Source organism: Rosa chinensis, chromosome 6 (assembly GCF_002994745.2).
Source record: "Rosa chinensis cultivar Old Blush chromosome 6, RchiOBHm-V2, whole genome shotgun sequence".
Lineage (NCBI taxonomy): Eukaryota > Viridiplantae > Streptophyta > Magnoliopsida > Rosales > Rosaceae > Rosa > Rosa chinensis.
In genome coordinates, this window is record NC_037093.1 from 60085731 (window position 1) to 60106614 (window position 20884).

The 20884-nt window shown below is 38.2% G+C and overlaps 1 protein-coding gene and 1 long non-coding RNA gene across 2 annotated transcripts; both read left to right on the plus strand.

The window, feature by feature from the left end:
- Nucleotides 1–8215: 8215 nt before the first annotated feature.
- On the plus strand, nucleotides 8216–15870 carry LOC112170458 (pleiotropic drug resistance protein 1). The gene is made up of 23 exons (XM_024307752.2): nucleotides 8216–8737; nucleotides 8895–9015; nucleotides 9116–9204; nucleotides 9293–9377; nucleotides 9469–9628; nucleotides 9714–9790; nucleotides 9920–9973; nucleotides 10068–10460; nucleotides 10561–10842; nucleotides 10982–11298; nucleotides 11379–11539; nucleotides 11637–11740; nucleotides 11824–11980; nucleotides 12064–12171; nucleotides 12262–12425; nucleotides 12628–12960; nucleotides 13081–13371; nucleotides 13459–13542; nucleotides 13654–13787; nucleotides 13981–14208; nucleotides 14320–14491; nucleotides 14590–14844; nucleotides 14947–15870. The coding sequence occupies exons 1-23, from the start codon at nucleotides 8409–8411 to the stop codon at nucleotides 15202–15204; spliced, it is 4356 nt and encodes a 1451-aa protein (XP_024163520.1). The 5' UTR covers nucleotides 8216–8408; the 3' UTR covers nucleotides 15205–15870.
- A 2048-nt stretch (nucleotides 15871–17918) lies between these two features.
- LOC121050165 lies at nucleotides 17919–19367 on the plus strand. Its single transcript, XR_005802216.1, has 3 exons — nucleotides 17919–18239; nucleotides 18578–18612; nucleotides 19072–19367. It is a non-coding gene; the product is annotated as an uncharacterized LOC121050165 (long non-coding RNA).
- Nucleotides 19368–20884: the final 1517 nt, after the last annotated feature.

The following is a 20884-nucleotide window of genomic DNA, read 5'->3' on the forward strand; positions in this document are numbered from 1 at the left end:
GTGGTGCTTTCAGATTGATGTCCCATATATGTTAAACACACTCCATCAACAACTTATATATACACACACACACACACACGCCCGTTCTGAGGTGGACATCCCTACTGCCGCAAATTAAAGTGCGGACGTCCATGCTTTTGCAGCTATTAGGCGTCGCGGCAGCGCGGCTCTTGTCCGACGGAGGCTAGGGGCATCTTGGACGGCTTCAACATGAAGATGAAGGCCAAGGAGATCAAGGTCGAAGGTTCTGAGCAGCGACCTCACCTGAAACTTCAAGCTCGATCAAATTCGATTGCAAACTAATAACCAGCGAGTCCACCGGCAAGAAGAAGCTCAAGATCAACTTGTGGCCTCCGTCCTGCAAGAGCTGCACCGCCGTCGGCACCTAATCACGGCAGAAGCATGAACGTCCGCACACTTTTGCGGCACTGCGGATGTCCGCTTCTGATCCTTTCTATATATATATATATATATATATATATATATATATATAATAGGCATAAACATATATGAAATGAGCTCATCATGTCAACTAACATCAACACCTAATTAAGTTCAAATAATTAATGTATCAATTTTCTTTGAAGAAACGCTATATATCATCCTTAAAATATTTATTATACTTTTTTTTCCTGGTAAACAAAATGGTTGTTAACTTAATAATTAGTACTTGGTATCGATCCTAGTCACTACTAAGATGTAAGAATAATTAACTTCAACTATAGTTCGTTCATCAAGTACCAAGTCTAAAAAGTAAACGCAAGTGATCTAATCGCACCACAATTTCTATGCAGCTTGTGAAATTTTAACAGCTTAAAATAAGAGATAAATTCATTTTACAGCCTTAAACTTTATGTCTAAAATCGTTTGTGCCCCCGAACTTTTAATTTAATCACATATGCCCTTATACTCTCTAATATGATCAATTATAATCATTAGATTCCTCAATTTCTTCATAAATTAGTGACAATGCATGCCCACTTAGGGTCAATTTTTAGCCTTGATCATGTAAATAGTGTCTTTCTTGCATGATTAAAGGCTAAAAACTAATTTGAGTGGACAACAATATATGAATAAATTGATAGATTAGTGAAGGATTGACCATAATTGATCAAATTGGAGAGTACAAGGGCACATGCGATCTAATTAGAAATTTGGGAGCACAACTGATTTTAAGTGTAAAGTTCAGGGTTGTAAAATGATTTTATCTCTTAAAATAATGTCAACATTTGAGAAAATTGTGTTTGCATTATTGCATATATTTAATTGTCATGCTGACATGAAGAGGATTAAGGGGAATCACCAAGTAGGAGATTTTTGGGGTTCGTTTAATTAATTGATAAAACTAAACGAGGTTTGTTAATTAACAGCAAAGGGGGGAATCACATGATTCACATCCACTTAGATGCATGTACCCAAGAAATAGGCACATATATATAAATCGATAATTTTGTGAAATAATTTAAAAAGAAAAAATGGTTGACCATGGGCCGACGTATCTTCTCCGGCTGCGTGAGGATTTTCTACACATGGGAAATATATATGAATCACATCTTATTTCTTAAAAAAAAAAATGAAAAATAAATATATAGAGAAATTTGTGTTGGCCTGGCCGGCTTGGGTCAGACACTGAAATGACCTAGCTTAATTGCATTTCCATAATGCTAGCATTCAGAGGTGTTTTACATCCTTAAGTATATTATATGCTAAGGATTTGAATTTGGAGTATTTAGAATATGTTGGACTTCTCTCTTTCTCAATAAAAGAACGTACTCCCTCTCTCTTTTCAAAATAAGAAAATCAGAAGAGCTAGCATTGTGTAACGACCAAGGCTTCTATGACATTGACAATTCCGTAAAATAGATATATAGCAATAGCTCAAAACCCCGTGAACGATTGAAGCATGAAGTCATGCATGATGCTTGATATATAATTGGAAGAGATCATGGCAATTAAGCTGATATTGTCATCTACATCATCATTTCCAACTATAAATCGTTGTCTTGGTAGTCTACAACTGGTGCTAAGGGCAACTCCAACCATAGGGTTCAAAACTATATTTTGTTGAATTATAAGACTTTTCATCTCCAACAATGCTTTTTAGGGGGAGTTGGTCCTAAAATTATAGGACTTGAGCTCATCCCAAGTTGTATATTTAAGACTTTTCCAAGACCAAGACTCGAATACTGTTCATGAGGCCCAGCAAATGGGTTATTATTTACTTTTACTCAAATTGACCATATTTAATCTGACGGCTCAGATTTGAGAAAAAAAGTAATCAATGGCTCTTATTAAATCAAGGGTTATTATTTCTATTTTGTTCCAAAAAAATTTAAAAAATTACCAGAAAATTGAGGGGGAAAAAAATATAACTATTGAAACAGTAAATTGTGGGAAATTCTATAAATATCAACCCATTCTTTTCTATTTCCTCACACCAAATATCCTCCATCTCCTTCACAATTGTTTACCTTATTTAACTATATTAACATACTTTTAATATAATATTCATCAATATTACACTCATATTATATTTAATCAAGAATAGTGAAAATAGCACTTCATTGTTGGAGATGAGAATTAAGTCATATATGAATAGTGCAACAAGGGGATGCTAAAATGAGAATAGCACCCCCAAATAGAGCCTATGGTTGGAGTTGCCCTAAAGAGGCAGGTTTTTCTTTAATTTTCCTTTGATCAATGAGGCCGCTTGTTAATTTTCTTAGTTGGAGAGGCTGATTGTTAATGATCTTATATCGGAAGAAGTTAATTAGGACTTTATTTCGTTATTTTAATTCCGTCTTATGTTTTCCTGTCTTATGCGAGTGTAATGGGGTAGCGTACCAATTAGCTAGGGCGCTAGGCATGCGCTTATACTGCTGCAATTTCACGTTTGAAGTAGTCTAGTTGGCTTGCTGATGTACTCATCTCTGTTCTCTAGTGCTATATATGTAATCTGGTTTCTGTTTATAACGTGCTACTGCTTCTCCATTAATGTAACAAGAAAAAGGAGAGGGGGGTTGAAACAATAGGTGATATAAAGAATTATTTGTTTATTCATTGTTTGGAGGAAAAATGTATTTTTTAAAAAAAAATATAGAGATTTCAAATTGAGGTTTTTACAAACACAAGATTAATAAACCCAGCAACGAATATATTAGTTTATATATGATTCATCATCATTTATGCCTTTATGGCTCTGTGGTTCACGATCGACTCACCACTGATACTAATCGAGATCGAATAAACTAGATTTTAGGGTTTAATCAAATATAGTACAGCTCCTGGTACGTACTACATGGGAAGATGTGAAGTAAGTGATGACGCTGAATTAAGTTATATAACCAATAACGTGTACAACTCTTGCTTCGCTTCTCGCTCAAGGAACACATTCAAATTGAATATAAGCAACCAAAGAATGCAGATGGAAGCTAAACGTTTAACTAATAAAACGTGGAATATAACCAAATTGTCAAAAGGGTGTTGTCACTCTAGCTAATAGAAACTCGAATCCGGCTCTGATCGCTTTCCGTAAAGATTAGGGTCGGTTTAATGTACCCCAAAGTATTATGTTTTCAAACATGCAGGAGACCCTTAGCTGCTTCCCAGAAACTTAATTTGGTGGTAAAAATCTTTTTTGGTGCTAAATATCTTTGAGGAACCTATTTTAGAGTTCCAAAGTCAAAACTGTATTTGTTTTGTTGGTTTGTGTCAGTGGGAAAGGCACATGAAAACATGAATTGCATGCAACGGCAGTATCTTTTTCCAGATTTGGATTGTCTTGCTGGGATGATCTACACCCTCAATCAAATCCCACTTCCAGCTAGATTTTGATCCAAGATGGGTTGACAATGAAATTACCTTGTCTTGTGTTTTATTTTTTATTTATTTTTTTGATTAACTGAGATTCATTTGTTTTGATTATCTTTTGACTTTCTTGTTAGAACCATATACATGCTCACAACATATGCATACAAGGTTTGACAACAATCACAAAAGAACTAAAGCTTACATTCAGCAATCATAGGCATGGATTCCATCTTTGCAGCTACAAACACGATCACTGAATATGGTCTTCTGTTACTTACCAACTTGCTTCTCAATGGACAGAACAATATGCAAAACGTCGGTAGTAATTCATCTTATTTATATAGGTGACTTAACCCTCAAGAAGCTTCCCATTAAAGCATTCCTTATCGGATTAGGTTTCCTAGTTAGATTCTTAATGTATCACAATCTTGTAGCCTTTCTTGTAGACTAAGCAATGGATTACTATCCTTAATGAATTGATACACTGCTTCATTAAGTTTCTAGTATTGATTTACAGTTTGTGTCCATGTTGAACTAGTTTTGACATTAAGCTAATTATCAATTTACTATATGTTAATGTGTGACAAGTCCATGTTGATTCTAACATTTCTGTGCCCTTTTTCTCCTGCACCAAGTTCAAAGAGGGTTAGAGGGATTCCTTGTATAAGCTTTGATTGTTTGACAAGAAAGCAAGGTCTTGCTTTACCAAGAAATTTCTCTCCCCTTTCACGTTCACATGGAAAAAGAAAAATTATTTTTTATTTTTATAAAAATAATAAATCAAAGATAATGTGATATATTGATTTTTCAGAGAATGTTTTTTTTTTTAATCAGATAAATAACTTAAATGCTACAACTAGTCTTTCGTGAGTCAAACTTACAACCTCAATATTACAAAGGGGAGACAGAGAGGTGGTTATATTCAAACCTCTAAATTTAATATTTAGAGCTCGTTCATTTTTTTTATACAATTTTACCTCTCTGCAGAAAGGGAAAAAAAAATCCTAAGAACCATGCAACAACCATTAATCAACAATTGAAACCTAAAAAAGTGATGACATACAAAACTCATATTACGCAAATCCAATAATATGATTGAAATTGTAATGGAGGCGTAAAACTAATGAAATAGCACATGAGCAATTGTCAATTTTGGGTCGATAAAGAAAAAAAGAGAAAAAATATGAATATGATGTAGAAACGATTATATAGTCAAAAGAATTAAAACCGTTCAACACAAGCATTAACTCTAAGGCTTTGATTGTCTGCCAAGAAAGCAAGACTAAACAGTACAAGATACTACTTTTCCAAGCAAAAGAGAAGCAGTATTCTACTATTCTTCTCCTTCATATTTTCGCATCAAAAAAGAATTTTATGACACATCAAAAAAGACCTTAAAACCGTTCAACACGATCATAAACCCTGAGGCTTTGATTGTCTGCCAAGAAAGAAACACTAAAGAATAGAAGATACTGCTTTTCCAATCAAAAGTTGTATTCTTCTGCTTCATATTTTCGCATCAAAAAAGATCTTACCAAGAACTACATCATTGTCTAGACTGCATGTGCTAGTTTACTGTTCTTTCTAGTTTACTGTTCTATCTTATTGGTGGAATTAAGTATTGACATATAATCATAAAGCTTTGATTTTTTTTTTGAGAAGTATAAAGCTTTGATTTTAAAGTGAATATCCAATATCATTATGCAAGATCTGTACAGAGCCAAATCAAGCATTGAGTTGACATTATTACCTACTTTAATGGTGCTGCCTTGAAATTAGTGTGATTATAGAGAACACAATTATTTCAATCGGGTCTTTTTTTTTTTTGGGGTTTTATCCATTTACCCCATTTTCAGGGATTTTTTTTCCCACTTACCCTATTAAGTTTTTTTAATTTTCTCTTACCCAATACACTCTAAGGGAGTCTTCCCTAATACCCCATTAAGATTTTTTTTTGTTTTTAATTTTTTTTAATACCATTTTACCCCTCTCACCCTTTTGTTACTGAGAGAGAGAGATAGAGAAAATGGAAGAGAGAGAAATCATAGGAGACTTCACCGGAGCTCGTCACCGGCCGCGGGAATCCGGTCACCGTTCGCCGGAATCCGGTCACCGGCCGCCGGAATCCGGCCAACTTTCGCCCGAATCCGGCCAACTTTCGCCGGAATCAGGCCAACTTTCCCCGGAATCCGGTCACCGGCTGCCACCCACAGGAACTTGCTGAAAATCTCACCGGAAAGTTTTTTTACCCCCAATAGACATCTATTGCCCCCTAATAGAGGGGCAATAGACGTCTATTGCCCCCCAATAGACGACTATTGCCCCAATAGTCTATTGCCCTCTAATAGACGTCTATTGGCCCCCAATAGACGACTATCAGCCATATATTGCCCCCCAGTAGAAGTCTATTGCCCCCCAATAGACGTTTAGATTACCGAAATGGTAATTAATCTTCCTAAAACTACACAAATAAAACTTTAATTAAAGAAAAAAAAGAGGAGATTATATCAATTCAAAACATCTATTGCCCCCCAATAGACGCTTTAACATATGTCTATTGCCCCAATAGAACTTTTTTTCTTCATTTTTTCTTTCTATCCTGGCATTCTGCACCATTTTACCAAAAAAAAAAAAAAACAGAGAAATTGATTGAGTCACCCAATGAAAAGCTCTGGGCACCCATGTCCTCTTCTCCATTCCTGTTGCAGTCGGAGTCGACTTCTTCTTCTTTCTATTTGCTGCTCACCCAATCTTCTTCTTCTCTCTTCTTCGACAGTTGCAGACCAGACCAGAAACCTAACTTCTTTGTCATTGTAAAATTAAACCCATTCAACAAAACCTTCAAATCACAATGCCAACTCCGATCAAATACTGAACCCATCCAATGAGTTATTGGACAGATCAGTGAAGTCAACATACTCGAGCACATTGCCAGAGCAATTCACCGGAGTTGCTTTATCTCGAGCCGTTGCTTGTTCAGATCGAAGTCCCAACGCTCACTGCAACAACGAATCGAGCGAGGAGAAGCCTTCGTTGGCATTGAAGTCGGCGTCGACAACGGAATCGAGCGGAGAAGAGGAATCGAGGGGAAGACGGCACATGAGGCGGCTGGCTAGGGAATCGGAATCAGAGATCGTCGTCATCAACCGTCGTCTGCGACGCCATGACCTGCGCAAGCCGCTGCGCGGCGGCTTTGGCGGTGAGGTTCTGGTTCCGCTTGACGGTGGAGAATCCAGTAGCGGAAGGATTGAGCCATGACGGAGGATGCGCCGGCGACATCGCCGGAGATGAGCCCGGGCTGCTCGAACCTCCGCTCCACTGGCGCGAGTACATCGGACTCGCCAGAGGATGTGAGAGAGAGTGATCGGAGAGAGAGAGAGAGAGAGAGAGAGAGAGAGAGAGAGAGAGAGAGAGAGAGAGAGAGAGAGAGAGAGAGAGAGAGAGAGAGAGAGAGAGAGAGAGAACACTGTGGCGTGCTTGTAATTTTTTAGTTGGGTTGAGGGTAAAATGGTCAATTTCTGTTAAAATGTGTAAGTGAGAACAAGAGAGAGAGAGAACACTGTGGCGTGCTTGTAATTTTTTAGTTGGGTTGAGGATAAAATGGTCAATTTCTGTTAAAATGTGTAAGTGAGAACAAAAATCTGTTGCTGGGGTAAGTGAGATAATTTTTGTTCATTTTGGGGCTTTTGGCCAAGAACCCTTTTTTTTTTCTCGACAGAATCTTTCCTCTTCCTGGCTTATTAATTATAATTTTTTGCTCTTAGAGTTCTCATCCATTACTATAATGTGTTAGGTCGGCCATTCGCAGGATATGGTTAGGATTTTGGATTATTGGACAGCTCAAATAATATGGCAATTCATTAATTGATGAATTGGAATAGAACTTTTGATTTTTGCATTACCTAGATTCATTGAGGACTTGGAATGCAAAACCCATTCTTCATGCATCGTGACATACAATTACAATACTGAAAATAAATAAATGAATAGAGTCTAATTTCTTGATTAATTGATCATAAACTTTGGCTAGAATTCGGTGGGTTGTTACTAATCCTCCCAAATAAGTCAATTTATGAATTTACCTATTTTTCCAGTAAAAGACATTAGAACAAGTGATTGTAGATTGACCGTTACTATTAGTGATTAGTGAGTGGTAATACCACTTTGCTATGATGTTTATCCCACTTTCTTATGTGTTAGTCCAAAATTAATTAATTCTATCCACATAACATGTGAGCTACGTATTATATGTGACACATGCCGTTATATATATTATAACCTTGCAAAAATACAGATTAACAAAAAATATTTGAGTATAGAAGTTGACCAGCGATCTGTTAGTTTTGTGTACTCCTAAAGCTATATATACACCCTTCTTCTTTAAAATTGGAGGAGACAGAGCCACAGCAGCTGTCAGTCTGAAACATACAATATTTATGCAACTTCTGCCCGTTTCATAAATTTTCAAAACCACTTCTGGATACACTTTCTGCTCCAGCACTAAACCCCATGGATACATGCTTTTTCTTTGCATGAAAATTAAACAAGGTTTTATAAGCTCTTTCTGAACCGTATTGGGAAGGGAAAAAATAGTAAATATGGAGAGTAGTAGTGGAGATGTATATAGAGTGAGCAGTGCTCGTCTGAGCAGTTCAAACATTTGGAGGAACAGTACCATGGATGTTTTCTCCAAGTCTTCACACGATGAAGACGATGAAGAAGCGCTGAAATGGGCAGCCATTGAAAAACTGCCAACTTACTTGCGTATAAGGAGAGGCATTCTCACCGAGGAAGAAGGCGAAGCGAGAGAGATTGACATCAAGAATCTTGGATTGTTGGAAAGGAAGAATGTGTTGGAGAGGCTGGTGAAAGTTGCAGATGAAGATAATGAGAGGTTCTTGATGAAGCTCAAGGACCGGATTGATAGGTAAAGTTTCAAATCTTGATTAGCTAATTGCTTGTATAGTCAACAACTGAATACCTTTTGTGCATTTCATGGGCAGGTTGAAATGCTTCAATGAGCTTTTCTAGTTGTGTTTTGATGGTGTTTGAGAAAAGTGTGTCTTTTCAATTTTTGATTTCAGGGTTGGACTTGATATTCCGACGATTGAAGTCCGGTTTGAGCATTTGAATGTTGAAGCAGAAGCTTATGTAGGAGGGAGGGCGCTGCCTACACTCTATAACTTTTCTGTTAATATCTTGGAGGTAATTCCTCTTGAAATCATGCAATTGAAAATGGTTAATTTCGTTTGTATATGACTCGAGCCTAATGTGTAAGACATTTTTTTCTTGGTCAAATTTGAAGGGATTCCTGAGTTTCTGTCGCATTATTCCAACTAGAAAGCATCCATTACCAATCCTTGATGATGTTAGTGGAATTATCAAACCAAAAAGGTAAATGGACAGAGCTAATTACTGATATAATCACCATGCCTACTCCTTTAAACTGTCCATTTCTTATTTTTCTGGTTCATTTATGCAGAATGACACTGCTTTTAGGCCCCCCAAACTCTGGAAAAACCACATTGCTTTTGGCTTTGGCTGGTAAACTTGCTAAAGATCTAAAGGTGAGGATATTAAATTCCAGTCTTGCTTACAATCCCTCAATTTCAGAGTTGTTTAATCTCATGAGTTATAAATTTGTTCATGAATTTCCAGTCTTCTGGGAGAGTTGCATATAACGGACATGGGATGGAAGAGTTTGTACCGGAGAGGACATCAGCTTATATTAGTCAGTATGATCTCCACATAGGGGAAATGACAGTAAGAGAAACACTGGCCTTTTCAGCAAGGTGTCAAGGGGTTGGAGGACGTTATGGTTAGTTGAAATATTGAGATATTTAAACTACGGGTTCTAATTTGAAGAATTTAAGAATCTAAATTTTGTTCTGGAAAATTTTCAGAAATGTTGGCAGAGTTATCAAGGAGAGAAAAGGCAGCAAATATTATGCCAGAGAAAGATCTTGATATCTACATGAAGGTATGAAACGGCTGGAAGAGAAAAATTAATACTTTTAGTACTTTCTTTATGTAATATATTTTCACCTAATGCAAACCTTCTTAAAAGAGCCATTTTCATCTAACTAGAACTGCTTTTCAACTTTTGCAGGCTGCATCCTTAGAAGGGCAGGAGGCCAATGTAGTTACAGATTACATACTCAAGGTTGGTTCATTATCATTCTGTATGGTTCTGTATGATCCTATATATTACGATATTTGAATTATTTATTTCAGATGCTAATAGAAACTTTTTGCAGATTCTGGGACTTGAAGTTTGTGCTGACACCATGGTGGGGGATGAAATGTTCCGAGGTATATCTGGCGGACAAAAGAAGCGAGTCACAACAGGGGAAATGCTGGTTGGACCAGCAAGAGCACTTTTTATGGATGAGATATCAACTGGTTTAGACAGTTCAACAACATTTCAGATAGTGAATTCCCTCAGACAAACTATCCACATCCTCAATGGAACTGCTCTTATATCTCTTCTCCAGCCAGCACCGGAAACATATGATCTGTTTGATGACATAATTCTTCTGTCAGATGGGCAAATTGTATACCAAGGTCCCCGCGAAAATGTGCTCGAGTTCTTTGAGTATATGGGCTTCAAATGTCCAGAGAGGAAAGGAGTTGCTGACTTCCTTCAAGAAGTAATATTCTAAATGAGACTCCCCTCTCTTGTTTTACCAATTTATTGTTCTTTAGAAAGGTTGGACTTCATTTTAACCTTTCATTTCTTGTGCACCATAGGTGACTTCAAAGAAGGATCAGGAGCAGTACTGGATACAGAAAGAAGAGCCTTATAATTTTATATCTTCCAAGGAATTTGCTGAAGCATTTCAGTCATTTCATATTGGTCGAAAACTAGGTGATGATCTTGCTACTCCATTTGACAAGTCCAAAGGTCACCCTGCTGCTTTAACAACTAAGAAGTATGGTGTTAGCAAGAGGCAACTGCTCAAAGCCTGCATTGCTAGAGAATATTTGCTGATGAAGAGGAATTCGTTTGTGTACATTTTCAAAATGACCCAGGTATGTGGTATTTAAGCACTAAACCTTTAGTGAGTGAGGATTTCCATGATCCGTTGGAAAATATTTCAAATCACTAGACATTCAACATATGAAATCCTGTGAAGTATGCATAATAATTTCTTGTGGTGTTTGGTTTCAGCTCACTCTATTGGCCTTTATATCAATGACACTATTTTTCCGTACGAAGATGCACCGGGATACAGTTGAGGATGGTGGGATTTACATGGGTGCTATGTTCTTCACAGTCATCATAATTATGTTCAATGGGTTCTCCGAGCTTGCATTGACTATCATGAAACTTCCTGTATTTTTCAAGCAAAGAGACCTTCTGTTCTATCCAGCTTGGGCATATTCCTTACCAGCATGGATCCTTAAGATTCCCATCACCTTTGTAGAAGTTGCCATTTGGGTGTTCATGACATACTATGTAATTGGTTTTGATCCAAACCCCGGAAGGTGAGAAAGAAAACATCATATTTCCTATTTATAGTTCAGACTTTTGGTCTCAGAGTTTGATGCCAACCCCTCAATGGCAGGTTTTTCAAGCAATATCTTTTGCTCCTATGCATTAACCAGATGGCATCCGGATTATTCCGATTTATGGGGGCATTAGGGAGGAATATAATTGTTGCCAACACATTTGGTTCATTTGCTCTACTTGCAGTTCTGGTTATGGGTGGCTTTATCTTGTCCCGAGGTGAATATAAATGAGTTTGATCAATCAAGAGTTTTCATTTCATCCTGATCATATGTAAAATATTACTGATGACTTAAAATATGTTATTTTGCATCAGAGAATGTGCAGGCGTGGTGGTTATGGGGTTATTGGATCTCACCAATGATGTATGGCCAGAATGCTATAGCTGTCAATGAATTTCTTGGAGACAGTTGGAGTCATGTAAGCATAAAAGTTACAGGATTTGGGGAGTTAACTTAGAAAACATTTTTACTGATATTTTTGTGGATGTTTTTGAATTACAGATTCCTCCCGACTCAACAGAGTCGTTAGGGATCATGGTCTTGAAATCTCGTGGGGTTTTCGTACAAGCATATTGGTACTGGATTGGAGTAGGAGCTACAATTGGATATATATTTCTGTTTAATTTCTTCTACACTGTGGCCTTGCATTATCTTGATCGTAAGTACCTACAATATGTGTTTAGTCTCTTCAAAACTCTAAATGATAAAAAAAATTTAATACTCTGAACAATATTCCTGCAGCGTTTGGGAAACCTCAGGCTGTACTCTCCAAAGAAGCTTTAGCAGATAAAAACGCTGCTAGAGCTGGAGGAAACATAGAGCTATCATCAGGAGGAAAGAACTCTTCAGGTGTCCGTGGCTCCAAAAGCTCCTAAACTTTTGTCTCCCTTCTTGTTTGTGTGTTCAATATATAATATGATTTCTTTGTAAACAATGCAGATGCAAAGAATGATAGTCGAAGAAGTATCTCATCTAGAACACTGTCTGCTAGAGTGGGCAGCTTTAATGAAGCCAATGAAAACAGGAAGAGGGGAATGGTTCTTCCTTTTGAACCCCTTTGGATTACATTTAATGAAATCAAATATTCTGTGGACATGCCCGAGGTATTTTTGTTTTTGTTTTTGTTTTGTAAGACACAAAAATTTCTGAACAATTTATGCTGGAGTATTTCCATGAAGAAAGTGTCCTTGGGTTTGATTGTTAATGAAATTCATTACACATAAGTATCAGTACAAGTATTGTAAAGCAGGAACTAATTCCTAGAGCTGAATGCATCTGAACCCGGAATTTTGTGCATGGTTGCAGGAAATGAAAACTCAAGGAATAACTGAGGAACGGTTACCACTTCTAAAGGGCGTGACTGGTGCTTTTAGGCCTGGAGTTTTAACAGCTCTAATGGGCATAAGTGGTGCTGGAAAGACTACTCTAATGGATGTCTTGGCAGGCAGAAAAACTGGTGGATATATTGAGGGGGACATAACCATTTCTGGGTATCCAAAAAAGCAAGAAACATTTGCTCGTATATCAGGATATTGTGAGCAAACCGATATACACTCTCCTCATGTTACAGTATATGAGTCTTTGGTTTATTCTGCATGGCTCCGGTTGCCCCCTGAGGTTGATTCCGCAACTAGAAAGGTATGTTCCTAACGTATCTTTTTGTTTTCATTGGGGTTTAGATGTTGATATAAGTGTATGAATTATGTGCTCTCTGTTCAGTCAAGTTTGTTAAACATAAATCTGATTAATGGCTTGCAGATGTTTGTTGAGGAAGTCATGGAGCTTGTGGAACTGACGTCGATAAGGGAGTCTCTTGTGGGATTGCCAGGAGTAAATGGTCTCTCAACCGAGCAGCGTAAAAGGCTAACCATTGCTGTAGAACTTGTTGCTAACCCTTCCATAATATTTATGGATGAGCCAACTTCTGGTCTTGATGCAAGGGCAGCAGCTATTGTAATGAGAACAGTGAGGAATACTGTGGACACAGGGCGAACTGTAGTCTGCACTATCCACCAGCCAAGCATCGACATTTTTGATGCTTTTGATGAGGTGAGATACTTTTTCTTTAGTAGTACTAGACAATTTGAATATGCTACTTGATATTTCAGTTCTTGAAAAATCAATGTTCTACTGCAGCTGTTTCTATTGAAAAGGGGAGGTGAAGAGATATATGTTGGCCCTCTAGGCCGACATTCTTCCCAGTTGATCAAGTATTTTGAGGTAAAGCTTAAAACATATGTTGCTCATATAAGTTTGACATTTTTAGATGAGGTCTCATATCCCCTCTCCCTCTCATCAAAAGAGATGCTGACATAGTCATGTCTTTTCAAGGAAATTGATGGGGTTCCCAAAATCAAGGATGGTTACAATCCAGCAACTTGGATGTTGGAGGTTACTTCAGCAGCACAGGAAGTAGTTCTCGGTATTAACTTTACCGATATATACAGGAGCTCAGAGCTATATAGGTAGGTTACCCTTGATGTTTGAAATAGTAATTCAAAATGCATGTCTAGAATCTTGACCTGCTACTGATTGCCTTTGCAAACCAAGTTCTAGTATGGGAAGTTGTTTGTGGGTTGAAATGCTAACTTCAATAGGCAAATTTAGTCTTTAAACTTGAAGCCAATGGTGCTTAATATTAACTTTTTAATGGTTTAGGAGAAACAAGGACCTGATCAAGGAACTGAGTACTCCTCCGCAAGGCACAAAAGACTTGTACTTCTCTACTAAATACTCTCAGTCTTTCTACTATCAGTGTATGGCTTGTTTATGGAAACAGCATCTATCATACTGGCGAAACCCACCATACAGTGCAGTGAGACTCCTATTCACCACTTTCATAGCCTTAATGTTTGGAACAATTTTCTGGGATCTTGGCTCCAAAAGGTAAGTAGCACCTCAAGTTTAAAACACAATATATTACATATTATGTGAGAATTAAATGGAGCCCTTAATCTCTTAGGCCTTAATTTGACAAGAACTTTCCTGAAAATGCAGGAAAAACCAACAAGATCTATTCAATGCTATGGGTTCCATGTACGCTGCTGTTCTCTTCATTGGAGTACAAAATGCCTCATCGGTGCAGCCTGTTGTGGCTATCGAGAGGACAGTCTTTTACAGAGAAAGGGCTGCTGGAATGTACTCAGCATTGCCATATGCCTTCGGACAGGTATTTTACTCATCTGAAGTACAGAAGTTCAAAAAGTTTACGTTCTCAAATGGTAATCAATTTAAGTACTCACCAAATTCCTAATGTATGATTTGCAGGTTGTGATTGAGCTTCCATACATCTTTGTCCAGACTGTCATATATGGAGTTATAGTATACGCCATGATTGGATTTGACTGGACAGTGAGCAAGTTCCTTTGGTATCTCTTCTTCATGTACTTCACTTTCTTATACTTTACGTTCTATGGGATGATGACCGTGGCTGTTACACCCAACCACAACATTGCCGCCATAGTGTCCTCTGCCTTCTATGCAATATGGAACCTTTTCTCAGGATTCATTGTTCCCCGAACAGTAAGTCCCTACAATATCTGTGTTCATTATTTTTTTTACTAAAATTCCGAGTTATGAATCATACTAAACCATTACACCCTAAATTTGTTTTCTGTTTTACAGAGAATGCCAATTTGGTGGAGATGGTACTATTGGATCTGCCCGGTCTCATATACATTGTATGGACTTGTTGCTTCACAGTTTGGAGACATAAAAGAAGTAATGGATTCAGGTGAACGTGTGGAAGACTTTGTGAGGAACTACTTTGGTTACAGACACGACTTTGTAGGTATTGTTGCAGTTGTGCTTGTTGGGATTTCAGTGCTTTTCGGGTTCACCTTTGCCTTCTCGATCAAGGCATTCAACTTCCAAAAGAGATGAGGGAATCAAGAAACCACTACATCATGTGAATACAAAGAAAATTCCATCCTTCCAAGTTTTGAACCTTAATCTGGTTTGCTGAAATTCCAAGTTCTTTAGTAATTAAGTGTGCTACTTATATATACATTAGTTGGGATATTTCTTCTTAGATTTTGAGCAAGTGGCAAGCCAACTCCATCTCTGTACTGCATATGGAGTTTTTTATTTTATTTTATTTTTTATCAAGAAGGAACTTCATTCATAATGAACTTCTTACAATGATTTTGGGGCAACAATCTGCCAGAGACAACCAACCGGAAACTCTAAAGCTAGATTGACCACACTACACTCCACCCTGGAAATCTATACTGACTAACTCATGGAGCCATGAAGGCCCCGACTCCAAATAAAGTAAAGGACAACTAACTTTTAAAGCCTCTTTTGCCAAACGATGAGCAATCTTGTTGCCTTCACGTCTCACAAAATGGCTACTACAAATAGATAAAGACTGAACTAAACTTTTCACTTCATCAATGATATGGCCTTCTAGACTAAGGTCCTCTGAACTATCTTGCAAAGCAATTATAATGGAGAGAGCATCACCTTCTATTTCAATATTGGAAAAACCCACATGAGCTGCAAACCTTAGACCATGCAATAATGCCAAAGCTTCCACCGACCTAGGTGGCAGATTACCCACCTGTGGGACTGCATGTGGAGTTTGATCTGAATTTTGTAATTGCATTTTTCTTATAACATGTAAATTTAGTTTTTCATTTATGAAATATAAGCTTTACTGTTGATATGAAGTAAGCAATGACGCTTTGCAATATAGATGTAAGCAATGACGACTATTTCCCAACATAGGTTTTTTTTTTTTTCCTAATAAGATTGTTTCATATCATGACTACAGGCTGGTATGAAAATTGAAATTAAAAAATTTTCAAAAGAAGAAAACAAATTAAATTCATTTGATAACTTTGCTCCAACATATTCAAGTAGCCGCTTGCGTGCCTATGCAAAGATGATGACTCATTGTTGAGGAGATTAAAAAAAAAAAAACATTTAGCCCACTCCATTTTTATATATGGTAGTGAGAATCGAACTTATAACCTTTACAATATTAGAATTATAACTCACCAACATGTCACAACTCACCGGCACATGAACATAATTTCAAAAGAAGTTATTGTACATGCTAATTTTCAGAGTTTAGTTATTGTCAAATAAAGAAGAAAAAAGAAAAAAGAGTAGCAAGCGTGTGCATGTGACTTGATGTTCGATTTTAACGGCTCATCATGTGACTCGATTAGCTACTTGCATGTTCTATAATGCACACACGGGAACTCAATTATGACACTCCATCATGTTGTTATGGTTTTTACGTCATCTTCTTCATGATAGTGATGTAACTCATTTATTATTTTAGTTCGCAATTGCATAAGAGTAAGTGGACTCATTTTTCTTCATTAGCAGAGATAAAACATGTTTAATTAGTTTCATTTTATTTTTTGTGAAAGCCTTTTAACAACACATAAACCGTGACCGCTTACTCAATTCAGCCTAAAAAATGCCCACTTACTCCACTTTTTTAACCCCATTTATCCAATCCAACAGTGTTTGACAGTATTGCCCTCTCTCTCTCTCTCTCTCTCTCTCTCTCTCTTCCTTCCAGGCCGAGTCGACTCACTGACTTACCCCACCCCTTCAACGCTCTTACTAGGGCTGGGCATTTAAGCCCGAAAACCCGCAAACCCGGACCGGCCCGTCAAAACCCGGCCCGTACGGGTCGGGCCCAATTATTTTTTTTGTCGAAACGGTTCGGGCCGGGCCTTGACTTTCAAACAAACGGTTCGGGCCGGGCCTTGTGTTTGAAAATAGAAAAAGCCCGTCAGGCCCGTATTAGACATCAAAAGACAGATGGCCATGTATTATTGGTACTAATATAGAGAGTAAAATCCTTATCATAGGATTGAACACATAAGATTCTACTCTTCTCTCAAAAACCTAAACGTAATCTTCATCTTCCATTTCTAATTTTCTACCCGATCTGAACACACAAGAGGCGCCTCCATCTACAAAGTCGAAACTGAGCTCATTCTCCTCCGCCATAGCTGTGAGGCCGAGACACCAAACGAGCTCCGATCGAGACGCCGCCTAGGTCGAGACACCGATCCTTCTCTTTCTCTCTTCACTGCACCTGCACGACGCTGCCGACGCCTCCTTCTTTCTCCCTCATAGATCGACGCACCGAGTGAGACAGCTCCCGAGACGGCGCCCAGCTCTGTCCCTCTCTCTCTCTCTCTCTCTCTCTCTCTCTCTTCACTTCACCTGCACGAAGCCTCCTCTCTCCCTCTCAGATCGAGACGCCGCCCAGGACTGCTCTATCCTTCTCTCTTTCTCTCTTCACTTCATCTGCCAACTCGAAGCCAGAGAATAGGAGATCGTTGTTCTTCAGGTCTGCCACTCGTTTTAGCTTCATGGGTTCCTTAGTTTATTGATAAATTTGATCTCTTTTTGTGCTTATTTGGTTTGTAGCTAAACTGGGATTTGAGTTTTTGTTGAGTTCATTGCTTTTTGTATTTTGCAAAAAAGGCTGCTTGTCGAGCTAAAAAATCAAAGATGGCTGCTGGTATTTGATTTATTGCCTACTGCATTAATTTTTGCTTGCTTGCTGCATATTGCTATTTTATTTGCTACCTGCAGTTTCTGAAATGAATGAGTAAAGTTGATTATGTTGAGTTGCAGTTATTGGTATTTGTTTATATATTAAGAGATCTGCAGTTTCTGGTATTTTTGTATATTGACTTGTTGATAATCTTGAATATTGGTATTGAAGTAGCACTTAGGAGTTAGGACAGTGAGAGTCTCAGGAGTTTGAATCTCATCAACCCAAACTTTTGCCTCCAACAATCATTACGTGCAGTCCCCATCGCTCGCTACCTCACGCCCACCATCTACCACCCCCGCCATCAGTCTTAGCATCCTCAGCAGCTCAATCAGGCATTGCATCTTCTCGTAAAGTATCCTGTACTAGTGACATCTAAATTCATGAGGTAACTGAGGCTATTTTACAAACATACAAGATGCATCGCCAATTAAAATTGCAACCAAAAAGTTATTGTGGTTTACTATCCATCAAACTAAGTAATCAACTAAAGTTTACTCTTATTTTCATGCATGACTTCTGTGATAGTAGTATTGTTATCTTTATATCACACATACACAGAACCATTCAGGGCAGATTCTGATGGAATGGTATTACTATTTTCATGAGTCTGACTTGCAGACATCAGCTTTCGATCAACCTATATTTATATATACATGTATACATATTTCCTCCCAAGGAGAGACATAATACTTATTCTGAAAATTTTTCACTATTGTTTCACAGGTATGGTTTTAGCAAAGAAGTTGTTGAGTGCCCAGGTATACATGTTTGTATTTCTAAAAAAAATTGGAAAATAAAAATAAAAATATCACGTTACATTTATGGAATGGACATAGAGGTTGATTTTCTACTATTAAATTTGATTTTAAATGTTGATATTGCATGATTGTACAATTGCGAAGGTGATGGTTCTACACATGATGCCAGTAGGCATTAATCATGCTCCTGAAAATATCTTCTCAAATTATGTTATGTGTACTGCTTGAGTTTGCCTTCTTACAGCTTTTTACACCCTTAAAATTCTCATAAGCTTGCTGCTGCAGCAGAATAGGACTAGTCTAACCAAATAGATGTCAAAAGTCCTAAACCATTTAAATGACTCTTGGAACTATAAGGATTCTGTAAAGTCTGTACTTCATAAGCTAGGAAGTTGATCTACCCAGCAGAGTTTTATTGTTACTATTGAAATGATCTCACTGTTGTTTTTCATTTGACAGATTACTGGCCATCGAGCATTCGGGTTTGTGGCTTTTGGTTTCTGCCTAATGATGGATGGCTATTGTAGGGAAAACTGTGGAAGCCAATTGATGATGGCTGCATTGCTGCTGGATAGGAGACTGAAAAAAATGGCTTGCTAAATTGCTGCATCTGAATTAGGACTTTAGGACTTTATATTTCATTGGATATTTGTATTTGAATTTGGACACTTTGAATTCGAATTTGCAGCTTGAACTTTGTATCTTGATATTGTGTTTTGATTCAAATCTTCAACAGCTTGAAATTTGCAACTATATATGAATGAAATCTGGATATATATATATATATATATATATAGCCATATAGGCATAAGCAAATGGTCAAATACAGGTTTTTGGGCCCGCAAGCCCGGCCCGAAATGAAACGGGCCGGTTCCGGGCCGGTCCCTGTTTTTGTTAAAACGGGCCGGGTCCGGGCCCAATAAAAAACGGGCCGGGTCCGGGCCCAGTGAAATTATAGTTGGGCCCGGCCCGTGCCCAGCCCTAGCTCTTACAGTCTCTCTTCCCAAATACCACTAATCGCGTGTGGATGGCGGCGAGTGTTGCGACGGTGCAGTGCCGGTCGGACCAGGTCCCCAGATGGAACTCCGGCCTCTCTCTCTTCCTTCCCGGTCGAGTCGACTCACCGACTTACCGCACCCCTTCAACGCTCTTACAGTCTCTCTTCCCAAATACCACCAATCACGTGTGGATGGCGGCGAGTGTTGCGACGGTGTAGGGCCCGTCAGACCAGGTCCCCAGATAGAACTCCGGCCTTAACTCATTTCAGCTCAGCCGAAGGCGATCAGGCGGGGACGCCTTGTCTGATCTCCTGCCCTTGTCTGGCGGAGCAGGGTCTGGCTTTTCCGGCGGAGGAGGGAAGTGGAAAGTGTGAGGATAGACAGCAACAGTTCGACGAGTCTTTGTAGCAAGTCATGTACTTGAACTGCTGAGGTCAAGGATGATGAGGTCGCCGGAGATCGGGGTTCTCCGATGGGTGCCTAGAGCTTTTTTTTTTTGGTATACTTTGACCTCCAAGAATGAGGAAGGGAAAAAAAAAAAAAAGTGAACGTGTACAATTGAACATATAAATTGATCAATTGTGTCTGTAGTGTGTTCATTTTGGTTTTGGGAGTTTATGCAATTCACTTGAGGGAAATAATATGATTATTGGAGGGCAATAATAAGATTACTGAGGGGCAATAAAATATTTTTTGGGGCAATAATAAGATTATTGGGGGGCAATAATCTTATTATTTATTTGGATAAACCTCCGAAAGTTTTTAAAATTCAAAACATCTTCATTTTTCACTAATTATTGGGAGGCAATAATATGATTACTGGGGGGCAATAATCTTATTATTTATTGGATAAACCTCCAAAAGCTTTCAAAATTCAAAATATCTTCATTTTTCACTAATTATTGGGGGGCAATAATATGATTACTGGGGGACAATAAATTCAGATTCCGGAATCCGGTCACCAGTCCGGTGAATGGTTGCCGGATTCCGGTGAATGGTCGCTGGATTCCGGTCTCCAGAGTCCGCGGCCGGCCACTGGTCACCGGAGCACAGCAAGGTGGAGGATGACTTTTCTCTCTAAGTGAGAAAGAAAGAGAGGGCAAAAAAGTTTCAAAATGTTGTAAGAGAATAGAATTGTGTGTTATCATTGATAATAGGAGCCCTTTAAATAGGGAGTTACAAGGTACCCAAAAAGGTAATAGAATCTGATTACAATTGAATACCTAGAACACATTCCTATTACAACTCTAAACCCTAGTTTGTAGAGGCACACA